Raw genomic sequence first — 25277 nt, 5'->3', positions numbered from 1 at the left:
GGACCACCGAGGCGGAGACCTGGAACCTCCCGGGAGGAGAGGGCACCGGGGCCTGAGCACACGTGGATCGGCGTGGCAAGGCCCCGCCCCCACCGCCGCGGAGGGATTCGGAGGGGTCCGGGCCGGCCCGGCGGGGTGCGAAGTCCACCTGAGCCGGGTGGCCAGAGTGGCACCGAGGCTGGCCCGCGGCGCTGGGAGCCGGTGCCGAGCATCGCCTGCTAGAGGCGCCCGACCCCGCCGGCCCCGCCCAGGTGGGGCTCATTGCACCCTCTGCAGAAGCGCCCCCACCAGGCGCGTCCTGCTCCCCTCAGGTGGGGCTCATCGAGTGGGCCCGGGGTGGGCGGGGCCGGGCGCGATCGGGGCGGGGGAGGTGGCGCTGGGCGGGGGCGCGATGGAGGCCCGGCCTGTCCCAGACTTCTCCAAGCTCCAGGAGCTGCTGGCGCCGCCGTGTCTGGACCCTAAGGCGTCCCGGGCGCCCCCTCTTCAGCAGGCACCAAGGACCCCAGGATGCCCCAGACCCAATGGCAGGTGCGTGAAGGAGCGGCCCCTTCCCCAAACCTGGCCCAGTGGTCAAAGGGTCAGGACCGCTGGTTCCTGGGGTTATCCAGGGGTCACGGTGTTAGTTACTGGTGCTTAAAAAAGAAGAAGTTCTGGTCCCCAGGGAGAGTTGGGGTCATATGGGGGTCAGAGGCCACGCAATCCCCTTAGCCCATGTCTCTGAAGACTGCACAGGTGCTGCCCACACTGTCCCTTGTCCCCAGGTCCTTCTGGCCCGCACGCCAGGACTCCGTCACTGCCCTGCGTTTTCTCCAAGAAACAGCAGAGGGGCTGGTCCAGCGCCCTGCCCAGGACACCCAAACCCTGGGGGCCTGCCGGGAGCTGAAGGCCTTGGAGTCTCTGGGACCTTCGCCTCTGGCAAAGGATGCCGAGAACATGCTGACCCCAATCAGCCAGCAATGCTGCAGCTCGAGGCCCCCGGAGGCTCCCCCAGCCCCCTCAGCCCTACCCCAGAGGAGGCCCCGGAAGCAGTCAAAGCCCCACCGGGGCGCTGAGAGAGTGGATCCCCGGTTTGAGGGGGTGACCCTGAAGTTTCAAATAAAGCCGGATTCCAGCCTACAGATCCTAGCCAGCTACAGGTAGGGGCTGGCCCAGAGGAGGGCGCCCTTTTTGCAAGTTAGAGTGATAATGGTGGGGGCAGGGACCTCCAGGCATCTGCTCATGGACGCCCACGCCAGCCCTACAGTTACAAAGGGCCCATCTCTGAGCGACACCTCGGGCTGGTGCCGGTCCCAGCCCTGCTGCTCTGGTCCAGCAACGTTCTGGTCTGAGCGCAGGTTCTTTTTTTTTTTTTTTTTTTCTTCAATGTATTCATTTTTGAGAGAGAGCACAAAAGCGGGGAAGGGGCAGAGAGGGAGAGGGAGACACGGAATCCAAAGCAGGCTTCAGGCTCTGAGCCATCAGCACAGAGCCCAGCATGGGGCACGAACTCGTGAACCGTGAGACTGTGACCCGAGCCGAAATCGGTGAGCATCGGTCACTGACTTTATGAGATGGGCCCGACCATCCTGAGGGCCGCCGCCACTGTTATTTTTTTCAATAATGTTAATGACTGCCATTTGCCAGGAACAACAATAAGAGGTAACAGGCAGCACTTGATGTGCATGGGCTCATTGAAGCCTCGTGAATCCCATTTTACAGATCTGGAAACTGAGGTGCAGAGGGTGAGATCACTTGTCCAGAGTCACGAGGTGGGGACTTGGGAGAAATAGGATCTCAAACTGGCAGGCTGGCCCCAGGCTTCCTACCTCTTCATATGATAATCACCATTATTATTGCTAACGAGGGGCAAGGTCAGGCCTTTCAGACATCAGAAGCCTCCTTGGGGGATGCCTGATACCCGGACAGTGAATCATCTTCATCATTGAGGGGCGCTGCCCTGGACGAGATACAGATCCCCCAGTGCTAACTCCTGTCTATTCTCCAGCCTGACCTGCACTAGCCGCTCCCAGGGTCCCTCCACAGGCCCTGCGGGGGGCCCTGAGGCCAACTCGGGAGGCGGCGAGGCCCTGGGTGAGTCCCGGAGACTTGACAGCTATAAATATTTGTGGGGGGGAGGCAATTTCCCATCGTCTCTGTCTTTCTTCCCGTCCTGCTTCCCCATTTAGACCCATCCAGAAGGAGTCATGGTGCACCTCCCTCCACTCGAGCTGAGTCACCCCCACCCCCGGTTTCCTCCTCTGTTTAGCTTTGCCATCTGTCTCCCTTCCTGGCTTTCCCTCTGCCTTAGATCTGGTAATACCCAGGGCTGGCCTGGAGCCGGCTGGGGCCCTCGTCGAGACTCCAAAAACATGCCCCACCTGTACGGGCCTCCTGAGCCCAGGCTCTTGGCCTCTGCCCCTTACCCTGACCTCTGCCCCTTCAGGGCCCCGGTGCTGTGCTTCCTGTAGGACCCAGAGGACCCCACTCTGGAGAGATGCTGAAGACGGGACCCCTCTCTGCAATGCGTGTGGTATCAGGTCCTCAGAACGGAGGAGGAGTTTGGATGCTTAGCCAGTGTGGGGTGCCGGGAAGGGAAACACCCTCGGGGAAAGTGGTTCCCGTGAGGCAGTTTCTGGGCCCCTGCTGCTTCCTGATGTTGGTTTCTTGTACCCCCCACCCCAGGTACAAAAAATATGGCACCCGCTGCTCCAGCTGCTGGCTGGTGCCCAGGAAGAGCGTCCAGCCCAAGAAGTTATGTGGCAGATGTGGGGTGTCCCTGGGCCCCCACCAAGGCCCGGCTCAGGAAGGGTAAGCCCTTCCTCACCTAGCTGAGCCCATCCGGACTCAGTTTCTCCAGGGAGGAGATGGGCAGGAGCCCTCCTGGGAGGAGTGGGGAAACAGCTGGAGTCTTTGGGGGTCCAGCCTTCCTCCTCTCTCTGCCCCCTCCCCTTCAGGGATCCCAGGTGGAAGACCCAGGCCTCCGGCTCCAGAGCCCCTGTCTCAGGGGGCCACTGTGCCCCATCTTGGCCCCTGGTCCAATCCGGCTTGGCTGAGCCTCTCCTCAGAAAATGTCCTCAGCAGTGACACTCATGTTGTTGACAGCAGTAACAATAAAGAACAAAACTACTCTGAGAAAAGCACCGTGACTCGGGGATCGCGTCTCACGCACGCAGGCACGTGGGGGCAGGTGTTTTCTCATTCGGATTCTGAGGGACACACACAGAGTCGTCTATACGGGCACCAGCCGCCCCACAGGGAATTAGTCACCTTCACCGCAACTCCCCATACAGGGCGACAGCCACCACACGCAGAGACAGACAACAGTAGACAGACACACACATGGGGCGCCTGGCTGGCTCAGCCCATGGAGTGGGCGACTCTTGACCTCGGGGTTGTGGGTTCAAGCCCCACGTTGGGGGTAGAGATTACTTACAAAAATAAGATCTTAAAAAGAGAGAGAGACAGGGGCACCACCTTGGGCGGCTCAGTCGGTTGAGCGTCTGACTTCGGCTCAGTTCAGGTCATGCTCTCACGGTTTGTGGGTTTGAGCCCCACATCCAGCTTCAGCGCCATAGAAACCTGCTTCGGATTCTCTGTCTCCCTCTCTCTCTCTCTGCCCCTCCCCCTGCTCACTCTCTCTCTCTCAAAAATAAACATTAAAAACAAAAAGGCAAGACAAATACATGAGTGGGGCTGACACATGCCTTCACACACACACAAGACACATGGACAAGCTCACACGTGCTGACACTCACATGAGACAGACCACACGCTAGCCAGAAACATGCACTGATACACCTGCTGACACACACACGTGACAACACACAGGAAATACACCTAGATGACACACATTGGCACACGGTGATATCCACACCCTGGGCCCTCTATCTGTCAGCTCTCCCCCTGCCTGCAGAATGTCACCTTCCCATGTCTCTATGCATACAGTCCCTTCTGTGCCCCGCTGCTCCTCTTTCAAGGTCTCTTTCACCCCATCAAAGTGTGTCCCTAGCCTGAAGCCAAAAGCCACATGGGAGAGGAGGGCCCTGGACACACAGGACACCCGTGCTCACTGGGAGGATGGGTGGGCTGCAGCCAGGGTGGGGATGTCACCCCCGTGACAGTGAGTGAGACCTGCCTGGCCACGTACTCCAGGAAGGTGAAACCCCCTTTGTCTCTCCCGGGTGAGCCCACGGGGAAGGCCTGGGCCCGGGATTCCTCAGCCCTCAGATCCCTGACTCATTCGGTCTCACTATTCCTCAGCTCAGAACACCCTCCACCCTGTCTCCCCATAGGCGCTGCCTTCTCATGACTGGGAGGCAGGGCTCAGCCCCGCACCACATATTCAGAGAAGTCTTCCTTGACCACCCAGTCTAAAATAGACACCCCAATCCCATGCAAGTCAGGCTCTAGTTCAGCTCCTCACTGGTCTCCCTCTTAGAACCTACCAGAATTAAAAAAAAAAAAAAAAAAAAAAAAAAGAACATACCAGAATTTTCAAGTCTCTACTACTCTGAGGTTATTTCATTCACATTCATCTCCCCACCTGGACCGTGATTTCAGAGGTGCAAAGCCACATCTGTGTCCCTGACCATGATAGGCCACCCCAGTGCCCAGCATGAAGTTCCTTGGGAATACACATTGAACACACAGAGGTCTCAGACTGTGTGTGAACTCACGGCTGTTTTTACCCATTTATTCAGCATTTATGGAGCAACTCCTGTGTGCCAGGCCAGTGGGGACACTATATGGTAAATAGAACAAAGGTCCCCGCTCGAGTGAAGCCAAAATTCTAACGTGACAGTAGAATTACTGGGACCTTGTGGGACTCCGAGGAATCGAGAAGAGGCTGGTGGGAGTGGAGAGAGGTGGTTAAGGGTGTGTGTGACAGTAGGGGCTGCACCATGCTTGTGCCTTTTCTCCTTCTGTACCCTGACTAGGCCTCTAGGCAGCCCCCCAGCCCAACCCCCGTTTCCTGCTCTTACCTTTGCTGGGGAAATGTTTGCCTGGGGCAGCTGATGGAGTGGGAGCTGTCCAGGACTGTTTCCTTCTCTCTGGCTCTGTTCCTGCTTTGGAGAGAGGCAGAGACTGCAAGGGTGGGGGGAGGTCCAGCTGTTCTCTCCTTATGCTGCTGGGCGGTGAGGGAGGTGGTGCTGTGCGGGGAGGGGGGGAGGGGGGGAGTGCGGTTGCAGCTGATACCGCGTGTCTCCTGTGAGTCGTGATGGGCAGTCAAAAGGCAGGTTAGGGGTAAACTGAGACACCGTGGATGGACACAGGATGGAGAAGGCATTGAGGGTGGGGGCAGGGATGCACCCTTTAACGGGAGGGACATTTTGGGGGCTGACGCTCATAACTGCAGTCCCTGTTTGCATTTACTCATCCCGGCGAGGCCTCAGGACGGGAGCCCCGTGTCCAGACCCCTGGGAGGGGCCTCCACCCATCCTGGGGGAGGCAGCTTTAGCTCTTCCCGGAACCAGGCCTGGGGGAATCACCTAGCTCCCACCCCCAAGTGTTAGCCGGGTTAGAGGGCAGCGCTCTGGGCGGAAGAGATAAAGGGTAGGGAGCTGGAGGAAGGAGTGCGGTCCCCACCCCGGCCCAAGGGTCAGCTGAGAGCAGGAAACTGGACACCGAGAGAGCAAGCCCCGGGTCACACCGCATGAAGGCGGCTTGCACTGCGCCTGACACATAGTAGGCCCTCAAAAACAAACAAGCAAAAATAGTTTATTTAGGAATATCCCGCGGGGTTGGCATTGGAACCTTGGGCTGCTTCCACATCGCAGACTGAAGCAGACGGACCCAGAGTCCTTTATAAAAACTTTATTGGGGGGCGGGGTAGAAAAAGGGGATGACGCCCCTGGAATTGAATAAATAAGTGAATAAATAAATAAATACATAAATAAATAGAACAATAAGTAAGCCCCCCTGTGCCTCTGGGGGGGGCGTCCCCCGGCCCGCGGGGAGAGGGGAGCGGGCTCACGCTGACGTCAGCTGGATGGCAAAGACCTCGCCCCCGGCCTGCGCCTCCGCGGTGCCCGCAGCCTCGGTTCCACCTTCGGCTGCGGCCGTGCTCCCTCCAGCGCCGCCGCCCGCGCCGTTGAGACACACGGCCTCACCAGAGCTTTCGGCCTCCTGCACGTTATACTCGCCCTTCTTGCAAGCGGTGGACTGCACGTAGAAGGCCAGGCCGGCCCCCGCGGCCAGCAGCGCTGCGCCCCCCGCCGCGCCGCCCACGGCGACCCACAGCCACGGACCTGCGGGGTGGAGATCCTCAAAGAGGGTGGACCGGCTCAAGGCCCCCAAGCCCGGCCTCCTCTTTTCCCTCCCCGCGGGCACAAGGTCAGACCTCCCGGGCCTGGCAGAGAACCCCAGGGAACTCACAGCGCGGGGTGGGGGGTAGGAGAAAGCCCGGAAGGCTACCCCGAGCGCCCCGACCCCGAGGAGTGTCATCTCGACATTGGATAGAAGCCCCTAGCCCCAGAGATACCCACAAGTCAACCAACTCACCCCCAAAAGGATGAAGGTGGGGGGAGACCGGGTCATTCCTTCACCCGGAAAAACCACAGCGATACGCAAAGTGGGGGGAAGGGATCTTGGCGGGGGGCCCCCCTCACCCGCCTCCTCTGCTCTAGGTCCCTCTCCAACCCCCCTTCTCCACAGCGACGCAGTGAAGGGCGAATTATTAGATCAAGTCTCTTATCACACACAACCGACCCCCAAGTTAATAAGCTCCTTCCGACAGCCATCACAGCCCTGGAGGGTCCCTCCCCGTGAGCTCCAGTCCTCCCTGCACCTTCCGCCCCCAACCCGCCATCGAAACCCCACTTGCCAGGGCGCCCCTGACTTCGGCCCTGGCACACTTCAGTCTCGGGTGCGGCGGCGGAATGGGAGCGGAAACAAGGACCGGGTTCAGGGGCCCCAAGCCGCAGGCCACGCCCCCTGAAGATCCCCCGCCCCGCCCCTCCAGCCGCCACTCACCAGCCACGCGCACTGTGATGCGCCGCGCGTGGCGCCCATGCGCGTTGGTGGCTGCGCACTCGTACTCGCCGCCGTGGCTGCCCATGGCGCCCGCCACGCTCAGCGTGCTGTTGTTACTCGAGAGGCCGATGTTGGGCGCCCCCGGGGGCGCGCGCCAGCTGATCTGGGCTGGGGGCCAGGCCTCCGCACGGCAGGTCAACGTGAAGTTCCCACCTGGCCGCACGCCTCCGGGAGGCGAGGCTGCCAACTCGGCCACCACCGGGCGGTCTGCAGGGGACAGGAGGTTGGAGGGACCGCTCAGAGCCGGTCCAGCCACTGACCTACTGACCTTCCACCCAACCACAATCTGAGAGCACCCTTCTTCAGATGGGCAGGCGAGGACCCTGCCTCCCACCAGAGCCACCTCTCCCCATAATCGGGCTGTCATCAGCACTAAAATCCTGTGCCCTGCCTCAAGGAATGAGAAGTGGGGCCCTGCACCAGTGCCCTTTTGACCTAGAACTTGAGGGGGCCCGGGCTCCTGTTCCCTAGAGTTTTCATTCTCCTCAGGTTTAGATGAGGAATTCTTATCCCCAGGAAGGGGTCTGGGGAGGTGCCCTTGAACTGTCTTGGGCAATCCTACTGCTGCAAGTCACTGTTTTGGGGACCGGGTGCCCTCCACCTGGTGCTGCTCCCACTCACATTCCACGCCCACGGTGACAGTCCGTGCGTCCGTGCCATGCGTGTTGGTGGCCAAGCAGCGGTAGGTACCCGCATCTTCTCGGGACACGCGCAGCCGCTGAGGCCTGGGCACGCCCTCCCGGGAGCAGCGCACTTGTGGGGAGGGGCGACCCCGGGCGGCGCAGGCCAGCGCGGCAGCCTCAGTCCCTTCCAGCCACGTCTGGTGACTCGGGCAGGTGGACTCATCCATTTGCGGCGGCGCTGCAAAGCAGCCATGGGGGACGTTAGGGGGGGCGCAGACCCTGGGGCACCCCTACTTCCCACCAGCCTGGGCCCCGCTCACACTCCGTGCTCACGGCGACTGTCTTGACCACGGAGCCGTGCCTGTTGGTAGCGTTGCAGACGTAGATACCAGGTACCAGTTCACTAGAGATGCGGGGGACTCTGGGACCAGGGTCTGGGGGTGCCAGTGGGAGCAGCATCCCTTCACTGGTGCCCTCTGAGCCGATGCACTCCACGCTTGGCTCTGGCTTTCCATCCACCTCACAAGAAAACAGCTGCCCAGATCCTTCCACCCATGTCCAATTGCTGGGGCAGCTGGGCTCCTCAAAACTGGGGCCATCTGGGGAGCAGAAGGTCACACAGAGACTGGAAGTCAGGCCAGGGTTATCCTCACATACCATCCTGCCCCGTGTTGTCCCCACTCACATTCCACCGTGACAGCCACAGTTTTGGCTGCAGAACCTCGAGCATTGGTGGCTTCGCAGCGGTAGGTTCCTGCGTGCTCCCGGACCACATGCAGCAGGCCCTCCAGGACCCTGGCCTCCCCAGAGCGCACACAGCTCACGGTCGGCGGCGGGACTCCATGCGCCACACAGCTCAGTGAGACTTCTGTTCCTTCCAGCCATGTAATGTGTTCTGGGCAGCCCACGCTGTCCAGCGCTGGGGCGTCTGGAGGAAGATATGTTGTTCGGTTTGGGGTTTAGGGACTGGCCTAATGTCCCTAGACCCCTTTTCTGTCCAAGGGCGGCCACAAAGTGTTGGGCAGGCACAAAGACACTGAACCAAAGAGGTTTCACGCTGGTTGAGCTGTGAGCTGTTTGGAGCCCTTTTTCTGCAAAGGGCCCTTTTCTACAAAGCGCCCACAGGACCGTCCCGAGTCTTTGACCTAAAATTGTTAGAGGGCTTGGAAAGTCCCCCTTTCCAAGATTCCGTCCAGATGTCTCACCCCAGACCCTTATGGACACGTCTACTTCTTCCTCTCCCTCTTTCCCCAAGGTCTTCCCCTAATCCCACTCGCCAGCCTCTTCCCTCTTCCAAAATCCTGCCCAAAGGCACACTTCAGATCCTGTTCCCACTCTTCCTTGTAGGCTTAGTTGCCCCTAGACCCTGTTAGAGATGCGCCCTGTGCACCCCCACTCACACTCCACCGTCAGCGTCACGTCCTTGACTGCCTGGCCCTGGACATTGGCCGCAGTGCAGCGGTAAGTGCCGGCGAGAGCACGAGTGACCGGACCCAGCAGGCCCAGCGCCAGCACTGCCCCGCTGTCAGGCCGTGCGCAGTGCACGGAGGGAGCGGGGTTTCCTCGGGCTTCACAGCGCAGCGTCTGTTCTGGGCCCTCAGGCCACGTCCAGCTCCTGGGACAGTCCGAATCGTCCAGCCGAGGGGCGTCTGCAGGCAGGGGCGTGGGATACAGAGAAGCCGGACATGGACCTTGAGGAAAAGCCCCACTTCCACAGCAGGGCCAGGGACTGGACAGGTCCTTGGAAATCACGGGGAGGAGAGGTTACAGGCCAACTCACATAGGACGCGGAGTTCGGCGCTCTTGTTCTTGCTTAGGGTCTCCCCGTCCACCTCGAGAGTGGCATCACAGAAGAAGCTGCGCCTGTCGTCGTCCTCGGTGGTATTTAGCTGAAGCTGGGTGGGCTGCCCTGGGACCACGGCTGGAATTCCGTCCAGTGTGACCAGGACTCTGGCCCCAGCTGAGCAACTTACTGTCACCACCTTCCCTTCGGGGATGGTGGGCTCGCTCAGGGTCAGGACCGGCGCCGGGAAGCCTGGGGACAGGGCATTGGCGGTGAATCCCTTGACCACGCCCCTCCTGCGGGTCGAGGCTGATCCTTATCTACCCGAACCCCCCCGGCTCTGCGGCCAAACTAAGGGTACCGCGCTCCGCCCCTCGGGATGCGCAGGCTCCGCCCATCTCGCCCCGCCCCCTTGAGGTTGTCTCCGCCAAATCTTTCGGAGATCCTCGCTGGGTTTGCGGCCTTCCCTTTCCGGCGTCTCATATTCCGCCTGCTATTCAGTCTCTGTCACCCCTTATGGACTTTCGGACCACGCCTATTCCTATACTAAGGCCCCGCCCACTGCTTGCCCCGCCTTCCCGTTCCTCTGGCTCCACCCCAGAGCCGCGCAGGGTCCGCGTCACTCCCTCTTACTGTAAATAGTCACGTTCTCCCGGGTCTCGCGGCTCTCGCCCCCCAGGGTCACGTTGCAGACCAGCTGGCTGGCGCCCTCCTGTTCTGCACTAGCTGTGGCTGTGGCAGTGGCCATAAGCGCGTCCCCCTCGAAGGTGATTTCGGGACTCAGCCTCTGATCCCCTAGCGCCAGGTAGACCCAAGCCTCCGAGGCTGGAAATAGCTCGTCCAAGGCGCAGCTCACGGGTCTTTCTGAGCCCACTTCCAAGAGTCGGGGGGCAGCGAGGCGCGGGCGGTCCGGAGACAGGGCTGGGAGTCACAGAACAGCTTGAATTTATGTATCAAACGCTCAGTATGTGCTAAGCACGTTCCATGCACCATCTTATCGTATTATCCTCAAGGCACGTAGGGGAAAACAACGTGCAGCTGGGGCATGTTGGAATTAGGATTAGAATTCAGATTTCCCTGCCTCCAAATTTCTTAACACTTGCCCGACCCCTTTTGGTCCCCTTCTCCCGACACTCACTCACCGAAGGTTCGGAGCTGTCTGGGGGCGGAGCTGTTTTCAAAGAGCCCCAGGCCGTGCGGCCTCAGGTCCAGCTCCGCGCGGCAAGAGAAATTGGCCCCATGGTCCTCCCTTCGCGCCAGTACTGTAGCTGTAAGAACAGCGCCCCGCGCTCGGGGTGGCTCCCCCGCGAAGCTGCGACGGATGAGCTCCTGGGCTCCCCGCAACAGGGTCAATGTGAGGCTCCCACGAGGCCCAGCGCCCGGGACCCTACAGCTCAGGGTAAAGTTCTCGCCCACAGGCTGCCAGGCAGGCAGCGGCACCAGCTCTACACGATCCGGCCGCTCTGGAAAGGGTAACCACAGCTTTTTGGAAACGCGGGGGTTTAGAGGGACGTGGCGTGGAACCAGGGGCCCAGAGAGGGAGCGCGTGGGGATCCAGAGGGTGGAGCCCGAAGGGGAGGACTCTGTGACCCAGGGGGGCGGGGCTTGGAAGGGAGGGAAAGTAGTAGAGTAAGCGTGGCCGCTGAGAACTCACGGAAAGTACGAATGAGCCCACGCGCCTGCAGTGTGCGCCGCGCGCAGCGGAAGAAGCAGACAGGCTGGGTCTCCGGCTCACGGATGTCCACCAGCTGCCGAGCCAGCCAGCGCAAGCCCCTCTGGGTCCCATTCCGGCGCAGCGAGGTCTCCAGGCCACCGCGCTCAGGTCGTGGGCAGTTAGTGCTGCAATTCAGCCACAAAGATCCCCCGCGCTCCACGAGCGCCACGCGGGGCTGCAGATCCGCCCAAAAGGGCTCCTGCGCGACCGCTGCCCAGGGAAACGTGGGCTCAGCCTGGGGAGCCACTTTCCTGGGATCTTAGTGCCCCCATTCGAATCAGGGATTCTTAGGGAATTAGCAGGGGGCAAGAAAGAACTCAGGAGCCCTGCATCCTGTCCCGGCCTCAGGTTTGCAGGCGCGCTCCCAGGGTTCAAACCTCGAGGGCGTCTCTGGGACGGGGCAGCGGAGACACCCCCGTCTCCAAGATGCCCATGGAGCGATGGGAAAGCATGGGGGGAGGGGGGAGGGGATGAAAGATGGGGTCTTTGACGCACACCGCAAGGATGGGAGGAGGGGACCTCGTGTGGAGGAAGGAAAACGAACTGGTTCTCAGGATTCTTGCCGGAGAGGGGGGAGACAGGTTGAGGCGAGGGCAAAGGGGAGGTGAAACTGAGTCAAGCATAAGTGAGGACCCCCCAAACCCGGGAGAACACAGAAGGCTGGGCTCTTGGAAGGAATCGCGGTAACAGCTGAGGGACTCGGTTGCCAGGGCTCCGGATGGAGCGGGAATAGCTCCTCTGAGTCACAGCAGTTGGGGAAATCGGGTCTTTCCGGACCACGAGTGAGGAAGATGTCAGTCCGTGGACCAGGGTGCATAACAGAGCGTGGGGAGGTACCCCGGAAGGGGACAAGGGAGACACGGGGTATCCAGAGCAGGAGGCTGGATTCGGAAGAGCATCCAGGATCTCGAAGAAGACAGTAGGGTAGAGATCTGGGCGAACGAGGAGTCTGGAAGCTGGGTCTCCAGTGTATGTTGGTGGGAAGAGGGATAGAGGGGAAAGGCCAGGGCTCAAGGTGGGGCAGAAGCGTGGGAGTGGAGCGAGAGGAGGGCGGAGCCGGGAGGGGCTTGTGGCCGCTTATCTGGTCCGGGAACTCCGCCCCCACCCTGTCCACCCTGAGCCAGGACCCGGCTCTTACCTGAGAGGCCGAGGAACCCCAGGCCCAGGGCAGCCCAGAGGCCGAGCAACGCCCGGCACAGCCCTGGCGAGGGCCCTGGCATCGCCGCCGCGGGGGAAGCGCAGGAGGCGAGGAGAGCGCGAGCGCGGAGCTGGGCTAGAGGACGGCGCGGCGGGTGGGTTGTGGAGGAGGCAGAGTTGCGTTCGGGGATTGGTTTAACGTTGGTAACTTGGTTTCCAAGGAGGGGGCGGCGGCAGAGGCGGCTGGGGGGGCGGGAGGGCGAGCGTGCTCCAGGCTCCCGGCCTTGGCGAAGGCGTGCTGGCAGGAGCAAGCGACCCCCGGGGTCTACGTGGAAGCCCGCCCCATCGCCCGGGGCCTTCTGGGGGCGGCCGCGCGCTCCCGCGTCATCCTCCGCGGCGAAGCGGAGGTCCGGGGATGCTGGGTTGCCCTTCTCAAACCCCCACGCTACCCCTAGCTTGGATGCCGTGATAATGAGCTGGACTCAGAGCTCCGCCCCCATAGTTATCCGTCCCCCCTCCCCCCGCGCCCCCCTCCACCTCCGCCCCGCGCCCCTTGAGCAGGGGGTTGAGGGTTTGAGGGCTAGGAGAGATCTGGAAAGAGCAGGATGGGGGAAGGCACAGTTCTAGGGAAGGGTATGGGGAGGCCTCCCTCACGGATCCTTCTCCTTTTGACCTGGAGAGCTGAGGATTACAGCCACGCCCCTAGTCCCCCTCCGGCTCCGCCCCCGCACGCGACAGAGGGGGTGGGGACGAAAGTGCCAGCGAGTCGGGAACACGTGTGCATGCGCGCAGCGTTCGCGGGCGTCTAAATTAGGGTCGGCTCCGCTCTGGGTCTGTATTTACCCAGCGTGCAGCGGGCACGTGTCTACGCGGCGTGTATGAGCTCAAGCCTCGGAAGAGCACCCCAGAATCCGCTTTCCGCGCGGTAGGCGGGGCCCTGGACAGCCCGGGCCCTGCCAGATACCCAGTGCGGGCTCGGATTCTGTCCACGCGAGACCAAGAGACCAACTATAACACTTCGACCCTTCATCCGGGCCCCAAGCTTTGACACCCCCGCATGTGCCCGGTGACTATCAAGACGTTGCCAGGACGTGAGTCTGTGACACCCCACGTGGGCCATCTGATTGCTCCTTCCCTGCAGTCACCACATGGGTACCTTTTCTTCATATCTCTGTTCCTCAGTGTCATGGGCCCCCTCCCATTTGTGCTCTCCCCCCAGCACTAACAGTGAACTGTGGGGGCCAGTTCTCGCCCCACCCCTGTCCTCCAGGAAAGTGCTAGGTTTTAAGGGGGGTGGGGGATAGGAAAGGAAACTTAACATCCAATCAGAGCTGCAGCGTGGCAGCAGCAGAGCCAATCGGGAAAAACCATACTGTGAGCCACCCCCTACCACCACCACAGCCCAAAGCCCTCCAGTACTCAAACTATGCCTATCTGCACCCCTCTGATAATGCCTGCAGGAGAAGTACTTTGCCACACTTGGGTGGAAATGCGGAGGGACTGGGACGCCCAGGTCCCCAAGTGGTTGAGAATGAGGAAACCTCAGGTGCCCTCAGAGAGACCAGGAACTTGGAGAACGTGATTGAGGCAGGGCCAAAAAGGAACCCTAATGGGGGACGTTTAGGCCACGGGACGGAGGCTGACTGAGGAAGGCTTTATTGAACCAGTCAGGGTTCCCCAAATTGCTTCTGATTCCTTTTTCCTCTGGCTCAGCGGTCATGGACCACCCCCTCTGCGCCCCGGGACTGCATCAGTAGCCATTTTCGCAGGTAGGTGGCCCCCACGACGAGAAGGATCCCCACAAAGGCCGCGATGGAGGTGGAGGCCAAGACCTTGGGCGCGGGGCTCCAAGCTGGGGACAGGAGGTGAGAATTAGGAAGGGAACACATGTTGATGTGACGCCCCGCATGGAGCTGCCGCTTGGCTCTCTCACCCTGCTGGGGTCATAACCCTTCCCCACCCCTCCTCAAGTCTCCAGGATTCCAAAGGTGCCTCACCGAGGACTGTGAGCGTCATGGGTGCCGAGCTGCTGCGGACCACCAAGCCATCAAGATTGAGGCGTGCGTGGCAGGTCACGGGCTGCAAGAAGTCGCGGGGCCTAGCTGGTAACGTGTACGTCAGCGTCACATTGGCCAGGTCCAGGCCAGTGAAGCGCTCCAGGTTCTCAGAGTAGATGACCCGGCCGCCGCGCCTCAGAGTCACCACCAGGAAGCCCACGGGGAATACGTGTGTCACGTGGCAGCGCAGCGTGTACTCACTGCCCACTAAGACTGGGGGATCCAGGATCACGCTGTGCGGCTGTTCTAAAGCAAGAGGGGACCGCTGAGCAAGGTGCGCGTGCGCCCCCTAACGCGACTGTCAAATACCCCCCCCCCCACCGTCCCCCTCCCCTCACCCCAGAAGAACCTGAGCCCCAGTCCCTCACTGTAGGCGGTGATCTTGGCCGTGGCCCCCCGCGTTTCTCCTGCGCAGGTGACGAAGCAGCGCACCTCGGAGCTCCAGGCCCTCACATCCAACAGCTCGTAGGATACCCAGCCAGGCCCACTAAGCGTTCGGCCCCGCCGCAGCCGAGTGCTGAGGCTGGAATTCTCCGGCAGGGGGCAGCTGCTGCTGCAGTTAAGCCACACTGAACCCCCCGGCGGCACGGCCTTGAACGCCGGGCTCACGCGCACCCAGAAGGACGCCGAGGTCTCCGAGGGCTCCGGAGAGTTGCCTCCGGGGCCTTGAGCCCGCGCAGCCCGGCGCCAACGCGCGCTCCCGCCTCCCCGGTAGGCAGCCGCCAGCAAAACCAGCAGCGAGAGGGGGAGCAGAGACCCCATGGGAAAGGGCCCAGACTGAGGGGCCCCGCGCCAGGGAGCCAAAGCTGGCTGTGGAGATAAAGAGGCCCGCAGCCCCGCCTCCTCAGCCCCACCCGGAGAGACAGAGGCCCCTAGAGGGCCCTGGAGCCTGCGTAAAGACCCTCAGCCCCTCCCTCGGCTCAAGAACGGGATTCCAAACCACCAGAAACCAAGGGTCAGAGAGTTTTCTGGAGAGGAATCTTTAATTTTCGCTAGAATCTTAAGAGGTTCTAAAGAGCTCCAGATTTGGACCAGAGCCTCAGGGGTGGGCCTTGAACCGGCAGCCTTTTCTTAGGGGAGGAAATGGGAGGATGAGGAGGAAGTGGGAGGATGGGACTAGAAAGGGCTCCAACTGGACGTGACATCTTCCCTCAACTCGCACAAGGCAGGCGCACTGAGAGGAAGCTTTATTAGCAAGCTTTATTAGCACAAGAAAGAGGCTTCTGGAACTGGGAGGGGATCCTCCCAGGCCTCTCCTCCGCACTGCCTGCAGGGCCCTTGTCTCCGCTGGAATTTGGAGCTGCCAGAGTGCTCTGTTCTTGCATGGTCCCAAGATGGAACCAGGTAGGACAAGGCAGGGACACACAGCGGTTGGGCATAGTTTCATGGGACTATATGGTTCAGCTGCCAGTGAATGGGCATTCATGTTCAGGCACGCCACAGTGTCACTGTAAACACTAGTAGATGCTTATGGGCAGAGAGGTGGTTAACAGAGGTCAGTGTCAGAGATGGGGGGAGGAGTAAGGGCTCAGTGGTTGCCCCTGGGCAGGTTACCAACTAAACCATATCACCATTGCCAGTCCCCTTCTGGGGGAAAGCAGCTTAGCCAGCCGGAGTAGGAAATTCCAGCCCACTTGATCTTTTTGCCAGGCACTCCTTTGCAGTGCACAGCCAGTACAACTGTACCCGGCGGCCCTGAATGAGGCTAGACTGAGAGCTCCCTGAGAACAGGAACCTACGTTCCTCTTCTTTACTATTCTAACCCACATAAAAGGCACTCAATAAATAGCTCATAAGAGAACAAATTAATAAATACATCCATCAAAAGTTGGGGACAGTCAATGGACAGCCGCACTGGAGCTGGCATGTCAGAGGAAGGATGGGGATATGTTTCCATGCTGTATGTGTTTGTGCAGGCCACTTCTCCCTAGGACTGCGGGGCCTCAGCACACGCAGCAGGGGTGAGTTTCACTGTTTCGCAGTTGGGTGTCCCAGGTCAAGTGTCCCACCACACCCCCTCTGGTCTGGTCAGGCTTTGGCACCCCTCATAGTCATGACCCAAGTCCCGCCCCCTCCTCATGGCTCAGTCCTGTGACAACAGGTCAGGTGTGAGGCTTGGGGATCCTAAGTGTGCATGTGCCTTGATCCCCAATGCTGTCTGTATCCTGAGGCCTCTGTCCTGTCCTCGGGCGTCCTGGGAAGGTGGGTGGAGCTGAATGGACCATTGTTCAATGTGGCACCGTTGCCACTGTGTGGGGGGCTGAGGAGGAGGCCCTGTCCTGGGACAGGTTCAGGGTGGCGTGGCTGGTGTGTTCAGCTTCATGGCAGCCGCCTCCTGGGCTTTCTGTAACTTGTATTTCTGGATCTTCCGCTGGCGGTTATAGAAGTAAGCAGCTAGGCCCGAAGCTCCTATGGTGAAAGCAACTGTCACCAGAATGGTGGTGAGGATGTAATTCCGGTGGTCTGTGGGGGAGGACACAGTGGGTGATGAAGGTCGAGCCAGGCTCACTGCCTCTGCCCTGCCCAGCCCTAAACGCCGGCACACTCACAGATCACGTTCACGACCACTTCACGGGTGACTTCACCACGGGGGCTCCTGGCCTGACACAGGTAAGTGCCTGCAACCTCCCGCGTGACAGGTCTCAGGTCCCCGATGGGCAGCAGAGCATTATCCCCCTTCCGGTGACACTTCAGCTCAGGAACTGGATTTCCCCAAGCTTGGCATGTCAGGGTCTGCTGGGAGCCTTCCTGCCACGTCCAGTTTCCCAGACAATCCCTCTTGTCTAGTCGGGGACCATCTGGAGAAACACAGCAAGATGAGGGATGAGGTCAGGGACCAGGACACCCCTCACCACCCGGGACAGGAGGACCCTGGAATCTGGGGAGAGGGCTGGAGGGGACCCCCAGAGGGCAGGAGCTCCAGGGGCCTTAGGGGTTGGGTCTTGAGGATTAGGAGTCATTGTCCAGCAGCTCCACTCACACAGGACACGGAGCTCCCGGGTCTGGTTCTTGTGTAGCACCTGCCCGGCCACCTCCAGGAGAGCAGAGCAGAAGAAGATGCGCCCATCGTCCTCGGCGCTGGCATTTAGTTGGAGCTGGGCCCTGGGTCCTGGAAGCCTTGCCGGGACCCCCCCGGTGAGCATCACCAGGGCCCCGGCCTGGGCTTCACACTCCACGGTCACCACAGTCTGTTCTGAGACCTCTGGCTCACTCAGGGTCAGGTTGGGAGCCGGGAAGCCTGGGGGCGGGGCACACGGTGAGCACCGCCTCCCAGCACCGGTCCCACCCCTTGGAAGCCCCGCCCCGTCTCTACTTACTGTAGATGGTCACATTCTCCCGCCACGACCGGCTCTGGTGTCCCAGGGTCACCACGCACGACAGCTGGTGGGTGCCCTCCTCTTCCATGTTGGCCTTATCATGGGCCGTGGCCAAGAGGGAGTCGTTTTTGTGCGTGACTGTGGGGTGCAGATTCCGGCCAGACAGCTCCAGGCGGACTTGGGCCTCCGAAGCTGGGAACAGCCCGTCCATGGTGCAGTCCACGGGCCACTCTGTGCCCGCTTCCACAATGCTGGGGGTAGCAAGGTTTGGGTGCGTCTCTGGCAGGACTGGTGAGAGAGGGTGGGTGTGAACACAGAGGGGACAGGCAACCTAAAGCCCTTTTCTGGGGGCATCTTCATTCCCTCATCTGGGGCATCCTCCTCCCAAGAGCCTCTGTGGCCCGGGGTCACCCCTGCCCCGGCACACATATGGGGTTACATATGGGGTTACCGCCTTCTCAGAAGATCCTGCAGCTGGGGCGCCCCATCCCAGTGCACCCCATCCCAATGGCCAAGAACATGCTCTTTCCCAGGAGCCCTTGTAATCTAGGTAGGTCACCACCTTAGCACCCCCATGACCAAAGGCCCCTCTCTTCCCCCACCCCCACCCCCACCCCCACCCAGCCTATCCTCTCTGGCAGCTCCCCAGCGCCTCACCGAAAGTTCGGAGCTGCCTGGGGGCCGAGCTGTTCTGGAACAGACCCAGCCCTCGGGACCGCAAGTCCAGTTCCGTGCGGCACGAGAAATTGGCGAGGTGGTCGTCTCTGCCCGCCAGCACCGTGACCGTGGCCTCGGCGGGCTCCCCGACGGCCGGCTGCCGGCTCAGCTCCTCCTCCCCGCGGAGCAGCACCACCGTGAGGTTGGTCCGGGGCGCCCCGCCGGCCACCTGGCAGCGCAGGGTGAGGTTTTCGCCCACGGGCTGCCAGCGGGGCAGGGGGGCCAACTCCACGCGCTCCGGGAACCCTGGGGGCGGGGGGGGGGGGGGGGGGGGTTGTGTGAGCCAGAGAGGCTGCCCGCCCGCAGGGGGCGCTGGGGTGCGGGCTGCGCCCCGTCCAGGGGCCTCCCCACTTCCCGCTCTTCACGCGACACACCCCAAACCACCTAAGCCAGACAGGAATGTTAAGAGCTTCAGGATAAACCGGTGGGAAGTCCCCAGGTGGCTGAGAAGGGGGCAAAAACAATTTCTCCACTGTAGCGTCTAAGAGTGAAGAGTGGAAGAAAAAAAAACAAACAAACAACCAAAAACCTCAAAATCTATCACTGGGAGTCCCGTCAAATACATACAGTAAATTTAAACTGCCCAGTCCAGTAGAGATTGAGTAGAGATTGTTTTTAAGAGACCCTATGCTCCCCCCTTCTCTTCTTCTTGGCCTTATTTCCCCCCACAGCACCCCTCACTGTCCGACACCCAAGGGTGACACACATCTTCTCAGTTAACTCGTTTCTCTATTTCCCCATCCTGCCAGGTAACTTCAGCCCAGGAGAGGCAGTGGGGGGGAGGTCTTTGTCAACTTTGTTCCCTGATCTGTTGGTGGCACACAGTAGGCTCTCTGTATTTATAGAAAAAATAAGTTTGAGCCACCCGCACTGACTTAAGGCCTTTCAGGAGCCCCCTTTTAAGGGAAAGAAGTTCCCAAATGTGCTGTGTGGTCCCCTGAAATGTTAAAAATGCAAGAATAACCAACAGACACTCAAAACGGAACTCTGAGTATCCCCTGAAAACACAACACGTGGGCTTGGGTTTTGCAGGCCAGGGTCCCCGTTACACATAAAGTAACAGAATTTCAGGCCAGGACTGAAAGTGAAAATTAAAAGCAGAGTCCCAGCGAGCTGCGACTTAGCACTGAGGGCCCTGGGTTTGATTCCTAGCTTTGGGGCTTCTGTGCTATGAGCTGTAGGCGAGCGACTTTGCCCTGGAAATCGCTCCAGCCCTAGCAGTTGGAGAAATCGAATCTCAGTTTCCTGAGCGGTAAAATGGGTTATTGGAGGTAGGGCTTTCATTAATGCATTTAAGAAATAGAATGACTGTAAATGGACATGAGGTTTCCTTTTAGGGTGATGGAAATGTTCTAAAATTAGATGGTGGTGAGGGCTGTGCTACTCTATAAATACATGCAAATTTGTTGAATTGTACACTTGAAAGGGGTGACTTATGTATGTATTCTGTAAATGATATCTCAGTATAGCTTTAAAAACAAAAGGGGGGGGGGGCAAGAAAACCTTTAGACGTCCAGTGCTTACCCACCTGCACCTGCTGCAAACACGAATTTGCAGAGCTGGGTGCAAACCTCAAACCTCAGCCCCCAAAAGGAGTTCCTATCTCTGAGCACAGCTCCTTGCCCTGAAGGCCAGACTGGGGGAGGAGGTCTGTCTTGCCCCTGCCTCTCCCTGAACCCCAACCTTCAGTCCTGGTTAGTTCCCTCTTCCAAGTATTTGTCTGCCCTCCCTTCCTGTACCCAGCCACTGCCCACACATGTGGCCTGGACGAGGTCCACGGCCAACTGCTCGCTGGCTTCCCAAAAGGCCAGCCTTCTGCTAATGATTGTTTTTTTTTTTTAAGTTTATTTGCTTATTTATTTTGAGAGAGAGAGAGCAAAAGAGAGAGACGTGGGAGGGGCAGAGAGAGAGAAAATTCCAAGCAGGCTCAGAACCGTCAGTGCAGAGCCAATTCGGGGCTCGAACCCATGAACCATGAGATCGTGACCTGAGCCAAAACCAAGAGTTGGATACTTAACCAACTGAGCCACCCAGGCAGCCCGGCCTTCTGCTATCTAGATCCCTGGCCTGCTCTCACATCCTCCATGGCTTCCTAACACCCTGAGGAAGTCCCCACCGATCTGCTGGTATTCAGTCCTTCCTAACACCGACCCCCTCCGTTCAGCATGTTTTCCCACTCAAACCTAGGCTGTTTCCTCTGCCCTGAATGCCTGTCTATACCAACTTCTACTCACCCTTCAAGGCCCAGTTAGGGGTCATCTCCTACAGGAGGTAACACGCTTATCCTTTCTAGAGAAAGTTCAGCCACCCAGGGATCTTTACACCAGGGGTGGGGCAGGACCAAGCTAGATAGGGCCTCTCCTAGGTGACCCCCTGCCTGTGTGCAGGACATCGGCTCCATTTCACAGAGCTGGAAATTAAGGCAAAGCCTGGTACCCAAAGTCAGAGGGAGAGACGTGGCAGACCCAGGCCCCAAAGTTAGAGCACTGGGTTTTCAACTATCATGCCAAGATGCAGAAGTCCCTCGAGGAGGTTTGCCTGGGGTTTTACAGGCCACTGGGAACGTTTGGGGACTCTCCTCAGCTGGCCAGAATCTGCCCAAACATGCTCCAAATCAGAAGCAAAGCCGCTGTTTTCCCCAAAGGCTTTGCCCAGACACCATGATGGTGGAGTGTCCTTCATGCCTCAATGCATCATTACACCCACGCGAGGAGGTCTCATGGCAAAGTCAGTCAACAAGCCATATCCCCCCGTGGCCACCCAGTCCATAAAGGCCATGCTGGGACTGGAACCCAAAGCTGTCTAACCCCGAGACCAGTTGGCTAACTCTCTTTCTGTCCTTTCTTCCTTGTTTGTTTGTTCCATCTTGTTTTCATCTGAATTTTATTTATTCATTGCCTATGGTAATAGTAGTTCTCACAGTTGAAAGTGCCCAGAGAAGAAGGCACATAGAAAACACTGGCCCCATGCCCTCTCCCGGAGCGCCCCTCCCCCAGCCTCTCTCTCTCATTTCTTGGATTTCCTCTCCTGGCTCCTTTCTGTGTCAACACGGGCGGCCCTCACCCCACCCTGCTGCTCCTCAACACCAAGGAGGGCATGCCACTCGTTCTGGGCACGCCTCTCTTCTCTTGAACGTGACGGGACACCTTGGAGGTCATTTCTCTTTCAGGACACGGGAGCTTCCTCCTTCTCTTTGGGCAGTTGCATACTGCGCCTTCAAGTGATCAAACTACAGCGTATCTCCCCCGTGCCCTGTGCCCGAGTGGCTTGCAAACTTTTGCCCATGCAAATAAAGCCACAGTAAAATAACCCCATCCCGCAGCCCGCGCCGCTCCCGCGGGGCTGGGGACACACATAAGCCCAATCCCGAGGAATGGGATTTCTGTGTCAAAGCACACATGCATGGGCCACTTAGAGAACTGACACCACTTCCCCACTCGGGGCTGTGCTTCTCTGTTCCCACGTTGTCAGCGATGTCCCAGGACTGCCCGCTTCCCCGCCGTCTTGCCAGCATGGCTGTTATCAACCCTTTTGATTGCTGCCAATATGTGAAAATTGCCATGTCCGGGCTACTTTTAAATTGCATCTTCTTTAACATTTTGTTTTAAATGTTTATTTATTTTTGAGAGAGAGAAAGAGAGAGAGAGAGAGAGAGAGACCGAGCACAAGCGGGGGAGGGGCAGAGAGAGAGGAAGACACAGAATCAGAAGCAGCTTCCAGGCTCTGAGCTGTCAGCAGAGTCCGACACAGGGCTCGAACTCACGGACTGTGAGATCATGACCTGAGCCAAAGTCAGACGCGTTTAACCCGCTGAGTCACCCAGGTGCCCCTAAACCGCATCTCCTTTTTTGTTAATGTTTATTTATTTTGAGAGAGAGACAGAGAGAGAGAGCATGTATAAGCAGGGGAGAGGCAGAGAGAGAGGGAGAGAGACAGTCCCAAGCAGACTCCACACTGTCGGTGCAGAGCCCAAAGTAGGGCTTGAACCCACGAACAGTGAGATTCTGACCTGAGCCAAAATCAGGAATCAGATGTTCAACCGACCGAGCCACCCAGGCGCCCCCTAAACTACATCTTTTAAAAAGTCATATCTAGGGGCGCCTGGGTGGCGCAGTTGGTTAAGCGTCCGACTTCAGCCAGGTCACGATCTCGCGGTCCGTGAGTTCGAGCCCCGCGTCGGGCTCTGGGCTGATGGCTCAGAGCCTGGAGCCTGTTTCCAATTCTGTGTCTCCCTCTCTCTCTGCCCCTCCCCCGTTCATGCTCTGTCTCTCTCTGTCCCAAAAATAAATAAAAAACGTTGAAAAAAAAAAATTTAAAAAAAATAAAAAGTCATATCTAGGGGCGCCTGGGTGGCTCGGTCGGTTAAGTGTCCAACTTTGGCTCAGGTCATGAGCTTGCGGTTGGGGAGTTCGAGCCCCATGCTGGGCTCTGTACTGACAGCTCAGAGCCTGGAGCCTGCTTTGGATTCTATGCCTCCCTCTCTCTCTGTTCCTCCCCTGCTCTTGTACTGTGTCTCTGTCTCTGTCTCTCTCTCTGTCAAAAATTAAGATTTAAAACAATTTTTTTAATAATAAAAAAATAAAATAAAGAGTCATATCTAGGATCTGTCACATGTTTCCAGAGGCCTATAGTACTCAAATGTACTGAATCTCTGTAATACGCTAAATGCACCCAAGAAAATTCAAGATGGGGTTTCAAACGACAATGAGGCTTTCCGAAGATGTGCCCACCAGTGCTCTGGCGAGCCAGCTCTGTCCCCACCACCAAGCAACAAAGGCTGTCCCAGCCTGAGGGGACTCGCACGCGTCCACCTCCCCCACCCAGCCTGTCTTGTCCAGCCCCTGGGCCCAGCCACTCACAGTATACGGTGAGAGACATCGAAACCATCGTCTGTGCTTGGCAGTATGAGAAGCATATTGGAGTGCTATCTTCCTGCACACCACTCAGTTCAAAGATCTTCCAGTTGTCCCCCTGAGCGACCTCCTTCTTAGTCAGCTGAGTCTCCAGGCCCAAGAAGGCGCGACGGTCACAAGAAGTACTACAGTTCACCTGCACAGAGCCGCCTCGGGGTATGATGGCTTCTAGGGGGTGCACTGATGTTTGGGCCCCTCCAAGTCCTAGAACAAAAGATGGAAGTCAGGACAAATTGGGTTCATCAGCAATTACCATGTACCCAGCCTGGGTTGAGTGCTGGGCACAGAGCCCTGAACGAGGCAAAACGTTGCCTTCAGTGTGGGAGACAGAAAAATTCATAGGCAAACAAGATAATTAATAACTGATGTTAATAAGAGCTTTGGCAAAAACAAAACAGGGTGAGAGAACAGACAGTGACTTGGTGACAGGGTAATGTGTGAGCAGAGATCCGAATGATGAGAAGGGGCTGGCCATTCAGAGAAGAGAGAAATTAATTCTAGGCAACAGGCACAAGTGCAAAGGTCCTGAGGCAGGGTGGCTGGAGAGAGTTAGTGAGGAGGAAGAGCTGGGAGAAAGGTCAGGAAGATGGATCATGTGGGCAGGGCAGGCCATGCCAAGGACTTGTTCTTCATTCGGAGGGCAGTGGGGAGCCACGGAGGACTTGAGCAGAGGAGGGACATGAAGTCAGTGTGCTTCTCTCTCCCAGGACGTGAGGTGGAGGAGGCTAGCCCTCCAGGAATGGAAAAGTTCCAACTGAGTTGTCTCCTCCCTCTGCCAAGTGGTCTCCGCTCTCAAGACCTCAATTTCCCCTTCTGTAAGGTGGGTAAATACAGTCATCCCAGCCCCCGCTTAATGCAAGAGACTCCTAGCACAGGGCAGACAGTGCCTGGCTGCAGGGAAGAAGGGGGCTTGTGGTGATTAGCTCCCTCGGACTCCCTGGTGCCTCCAAAGCTGAAAAAAATACCTATCTGGGCCCTTCCAAAGGGCCTATCTATCTGCCTCTTGCAAAGATTGCTGTCCTCAGCTTTGGGTTCCTCTATCTGGATGGAGGTGTGGGAAAACAGCAGCTCCGTGAATTCTCCGAGAGTGATTCTGGGATAGTTCCCATTTCACAGAGTGAAATGGTGAGGCTGGGAGAAGTGCGGTTACTCAGCTGAAAAGCAGTAGAAACCACATTGGCATCCGGACTAGAACCCTTTGTTGGGCCGGTAACCACAGGTGTCCCTTTCCCACTCTCCCGCTTCCCAACACAGACCACCATTTGGCGCTCCCCCTGTCTCGCTTTGACAACCCCCAGACTGGGGTTGGTCGAGGGGTGCTGGGGCATGCCACTCTCAGCCTCTGGCCTTTGGGCAAGTCAGCCCTGGAATTCCCCTGAGCAGAGGCAGTCCTGGACTTCCCCAGGGGCAGGGGGGACGAGGAACAGAATGTACATGTGTGTGTGTTGGGAGGGGGGGGTCCCCAGCCTACTCAGCTTGGTGCCGGACACGTCCGCACACAATCAGACCGAGTCTTGGAGCCAGGCGTGGCACTCGGCCAGGACACAACCATTTCGAGTGGCCGCCCTTACGTTCTCCATCTTACAGCTGAGAAACTGAGGCTCCGGGAATGTCAACCTCTAACTTGAGGCCTCCCGTGGAAGTGATCCAGGGTCTGGATTCGAACCCACTGCTGTCAACTTTCAGCCGGCGGCTCTAGCCCCAACTTCCCATAAACAGCTACCTAAGTACGACAGGGGCTTATCCCCTGCCGGCCGGGAGCGGGTCCTCCCGGTGCGTCCGGGGCGCAGCGGGGATCCGGGGAGTCGGCTCGACGGCAGCCCCACCCCGACTCACCTGGGAGCAGAGCTCCGATCAGGGCCAGGAGCGCTGGCAGCGCGGGACGGGCGGTGCCGAGAGCCATAGCGGGCCGAAGCTGGGAGAGCAGGGCACCGACCTCCGGCAGCGCAGAGACGTGCGGCGCCGACTGGGCTCATGGCCGCAGCGCGTGGGCCTTTTATTGTGG

The 25277-nt window shown here is 58.9% G+C and overlaps 4 protein-coding genes across 5 annotated transcripts; 1 reads left to right on the top strand and 3 right to left on the bottom strand.

Annotated features, from left to right (window-relative positions):
- Positions 1 to 383: 383 nt before the first annotated feature.
- On the top strand, positions 384 to 2791 carry ZGLP1 (zinc finger GATA like protein 1). Its single transcript, XM_019427395.2, has 5 exons — positions 384 to 528; positions 762 to 1136; positions 1985 to 2070; positions 2423 to 2516; positions 2662 to 2791. The coding sequence occupies exons 1-5, from the start codon at positions 392 to 394 to the stop codon at positions 2789 to 2791; spliced, it is 822 nt and encodes a 273-aa protein (XP_019282940.2). The 5' UTR covers positions 384 to 391.
- A 2987-nt stretch (positions 2792 to 5778) lies between these two features.
- ICAM5 (intercellular adhesion molecule 5) lies at positions 5779 to 12757 on the bottom strand. Its single transcript, XM_019427767.2, has 11 exons — positions 12270 to 12757; positions 11072 to 11341; positions 10560 to 10880; positions 10051 to 10338; positions 9415 to 9669; positions 9035 to 9283; positions 8320 to 8562; positions 7955 to 8233; positions 7633 to 7872; positions 6952 to 7218; positions 5779 to 6227 (listed from the first exon to the last, which is right to left on the bottom strand). The coding sequence occupies exons 1-11, from the start codon at positions 12349 to 12351 to the stop codon at positions 5950 to 5952; spliced, it is 2772 nt and encodes a 923-aa protein (XP_019283312.2). The 5' UTR covers positions 12352 to 12757; the 3' UTR covers positions 5779 to 5949.
- Positions 12758 to 13908: 1151 nt separating this feature from the next.
- Positions 13909 to 15087, bottom strand: ICAM4 (intercellular adhesion molecule 4 (Landsteiner-Wiener blood group)). Its single transcript, XM_019427772.2, has 3 exons — positions 14694 to 15087; positions 14266 to 14571; positions 13909 to 14120 (listed from the first exon to the last, which is right to left on the bottom strand). The coding sequence occupies exons 1-3, from the start codon at positions 15085 to 15087 to the stop codon at positions 13978 to 13980; spliced, it is 843 nt and encodes a 280-aa protein (XP_019283317.1). The 3' UTR covers positions 13909 to 13977.
- A 197-nt stretch (positions 15088 to 15284) lies between these two features.
- Positions 15285 to 25268, bottom strand: ICAM1 (intercellular adhesion molecule 1). Of its 2 annotated transcripts, none has more exons than XM_019427768.2 (7): positions 25109 to 25267; positions 23219 to 23476; positions 18300 to 18605; positions 17643 to 17930; positions 17306 to 17563; positions 16875 to 17123; positions 15285 to 16788 (listed from the first exon to the last, which is right to left on the bottom strand). In XM_019427768.2, the coding sequence occupies exons 1-7, from the start codon at positions 25173 to 25175 to the stop codon at positions 16616 to 16618; spliced, it is 1599 nt and encodes a 532-aa protein (XP_019283313.2). In that variant the 5' UTR covers positions 25176 to 25267; the 3' UTR covers positions 15285 to 16615. The 2 variants fall into 2 exon arrangements, with proteins under 2 accessions (XP_019283313.2, XP_019283315.2); XM_019427770.2 differs by having other exon boundaries at positions 16623 to 16734; positions 25109 to 25268.
- Positions 25269 to 25277: the final 9 nt, after the last annotated feature.

This window comes from Panthera pardus, unplaced genomic scaffold (assembly GCF_024362965.1).
Source record: "Panthera pardus isolate Hobbes unplaced genomic scaffold, ASM2436296v1 HiC_scaffold_8, whole genome shotgun sequence".
Lineage (NCBI taxonomy): Eukaryota > Metazoa > Chordata > Mammalia > Carnivora > Felidae > Panthera > Panthera pardus.
Note: the sequence above shows the minus strand (reverse complement) of the source record. Positions and strands in the feature narration are given on the sequence as shown.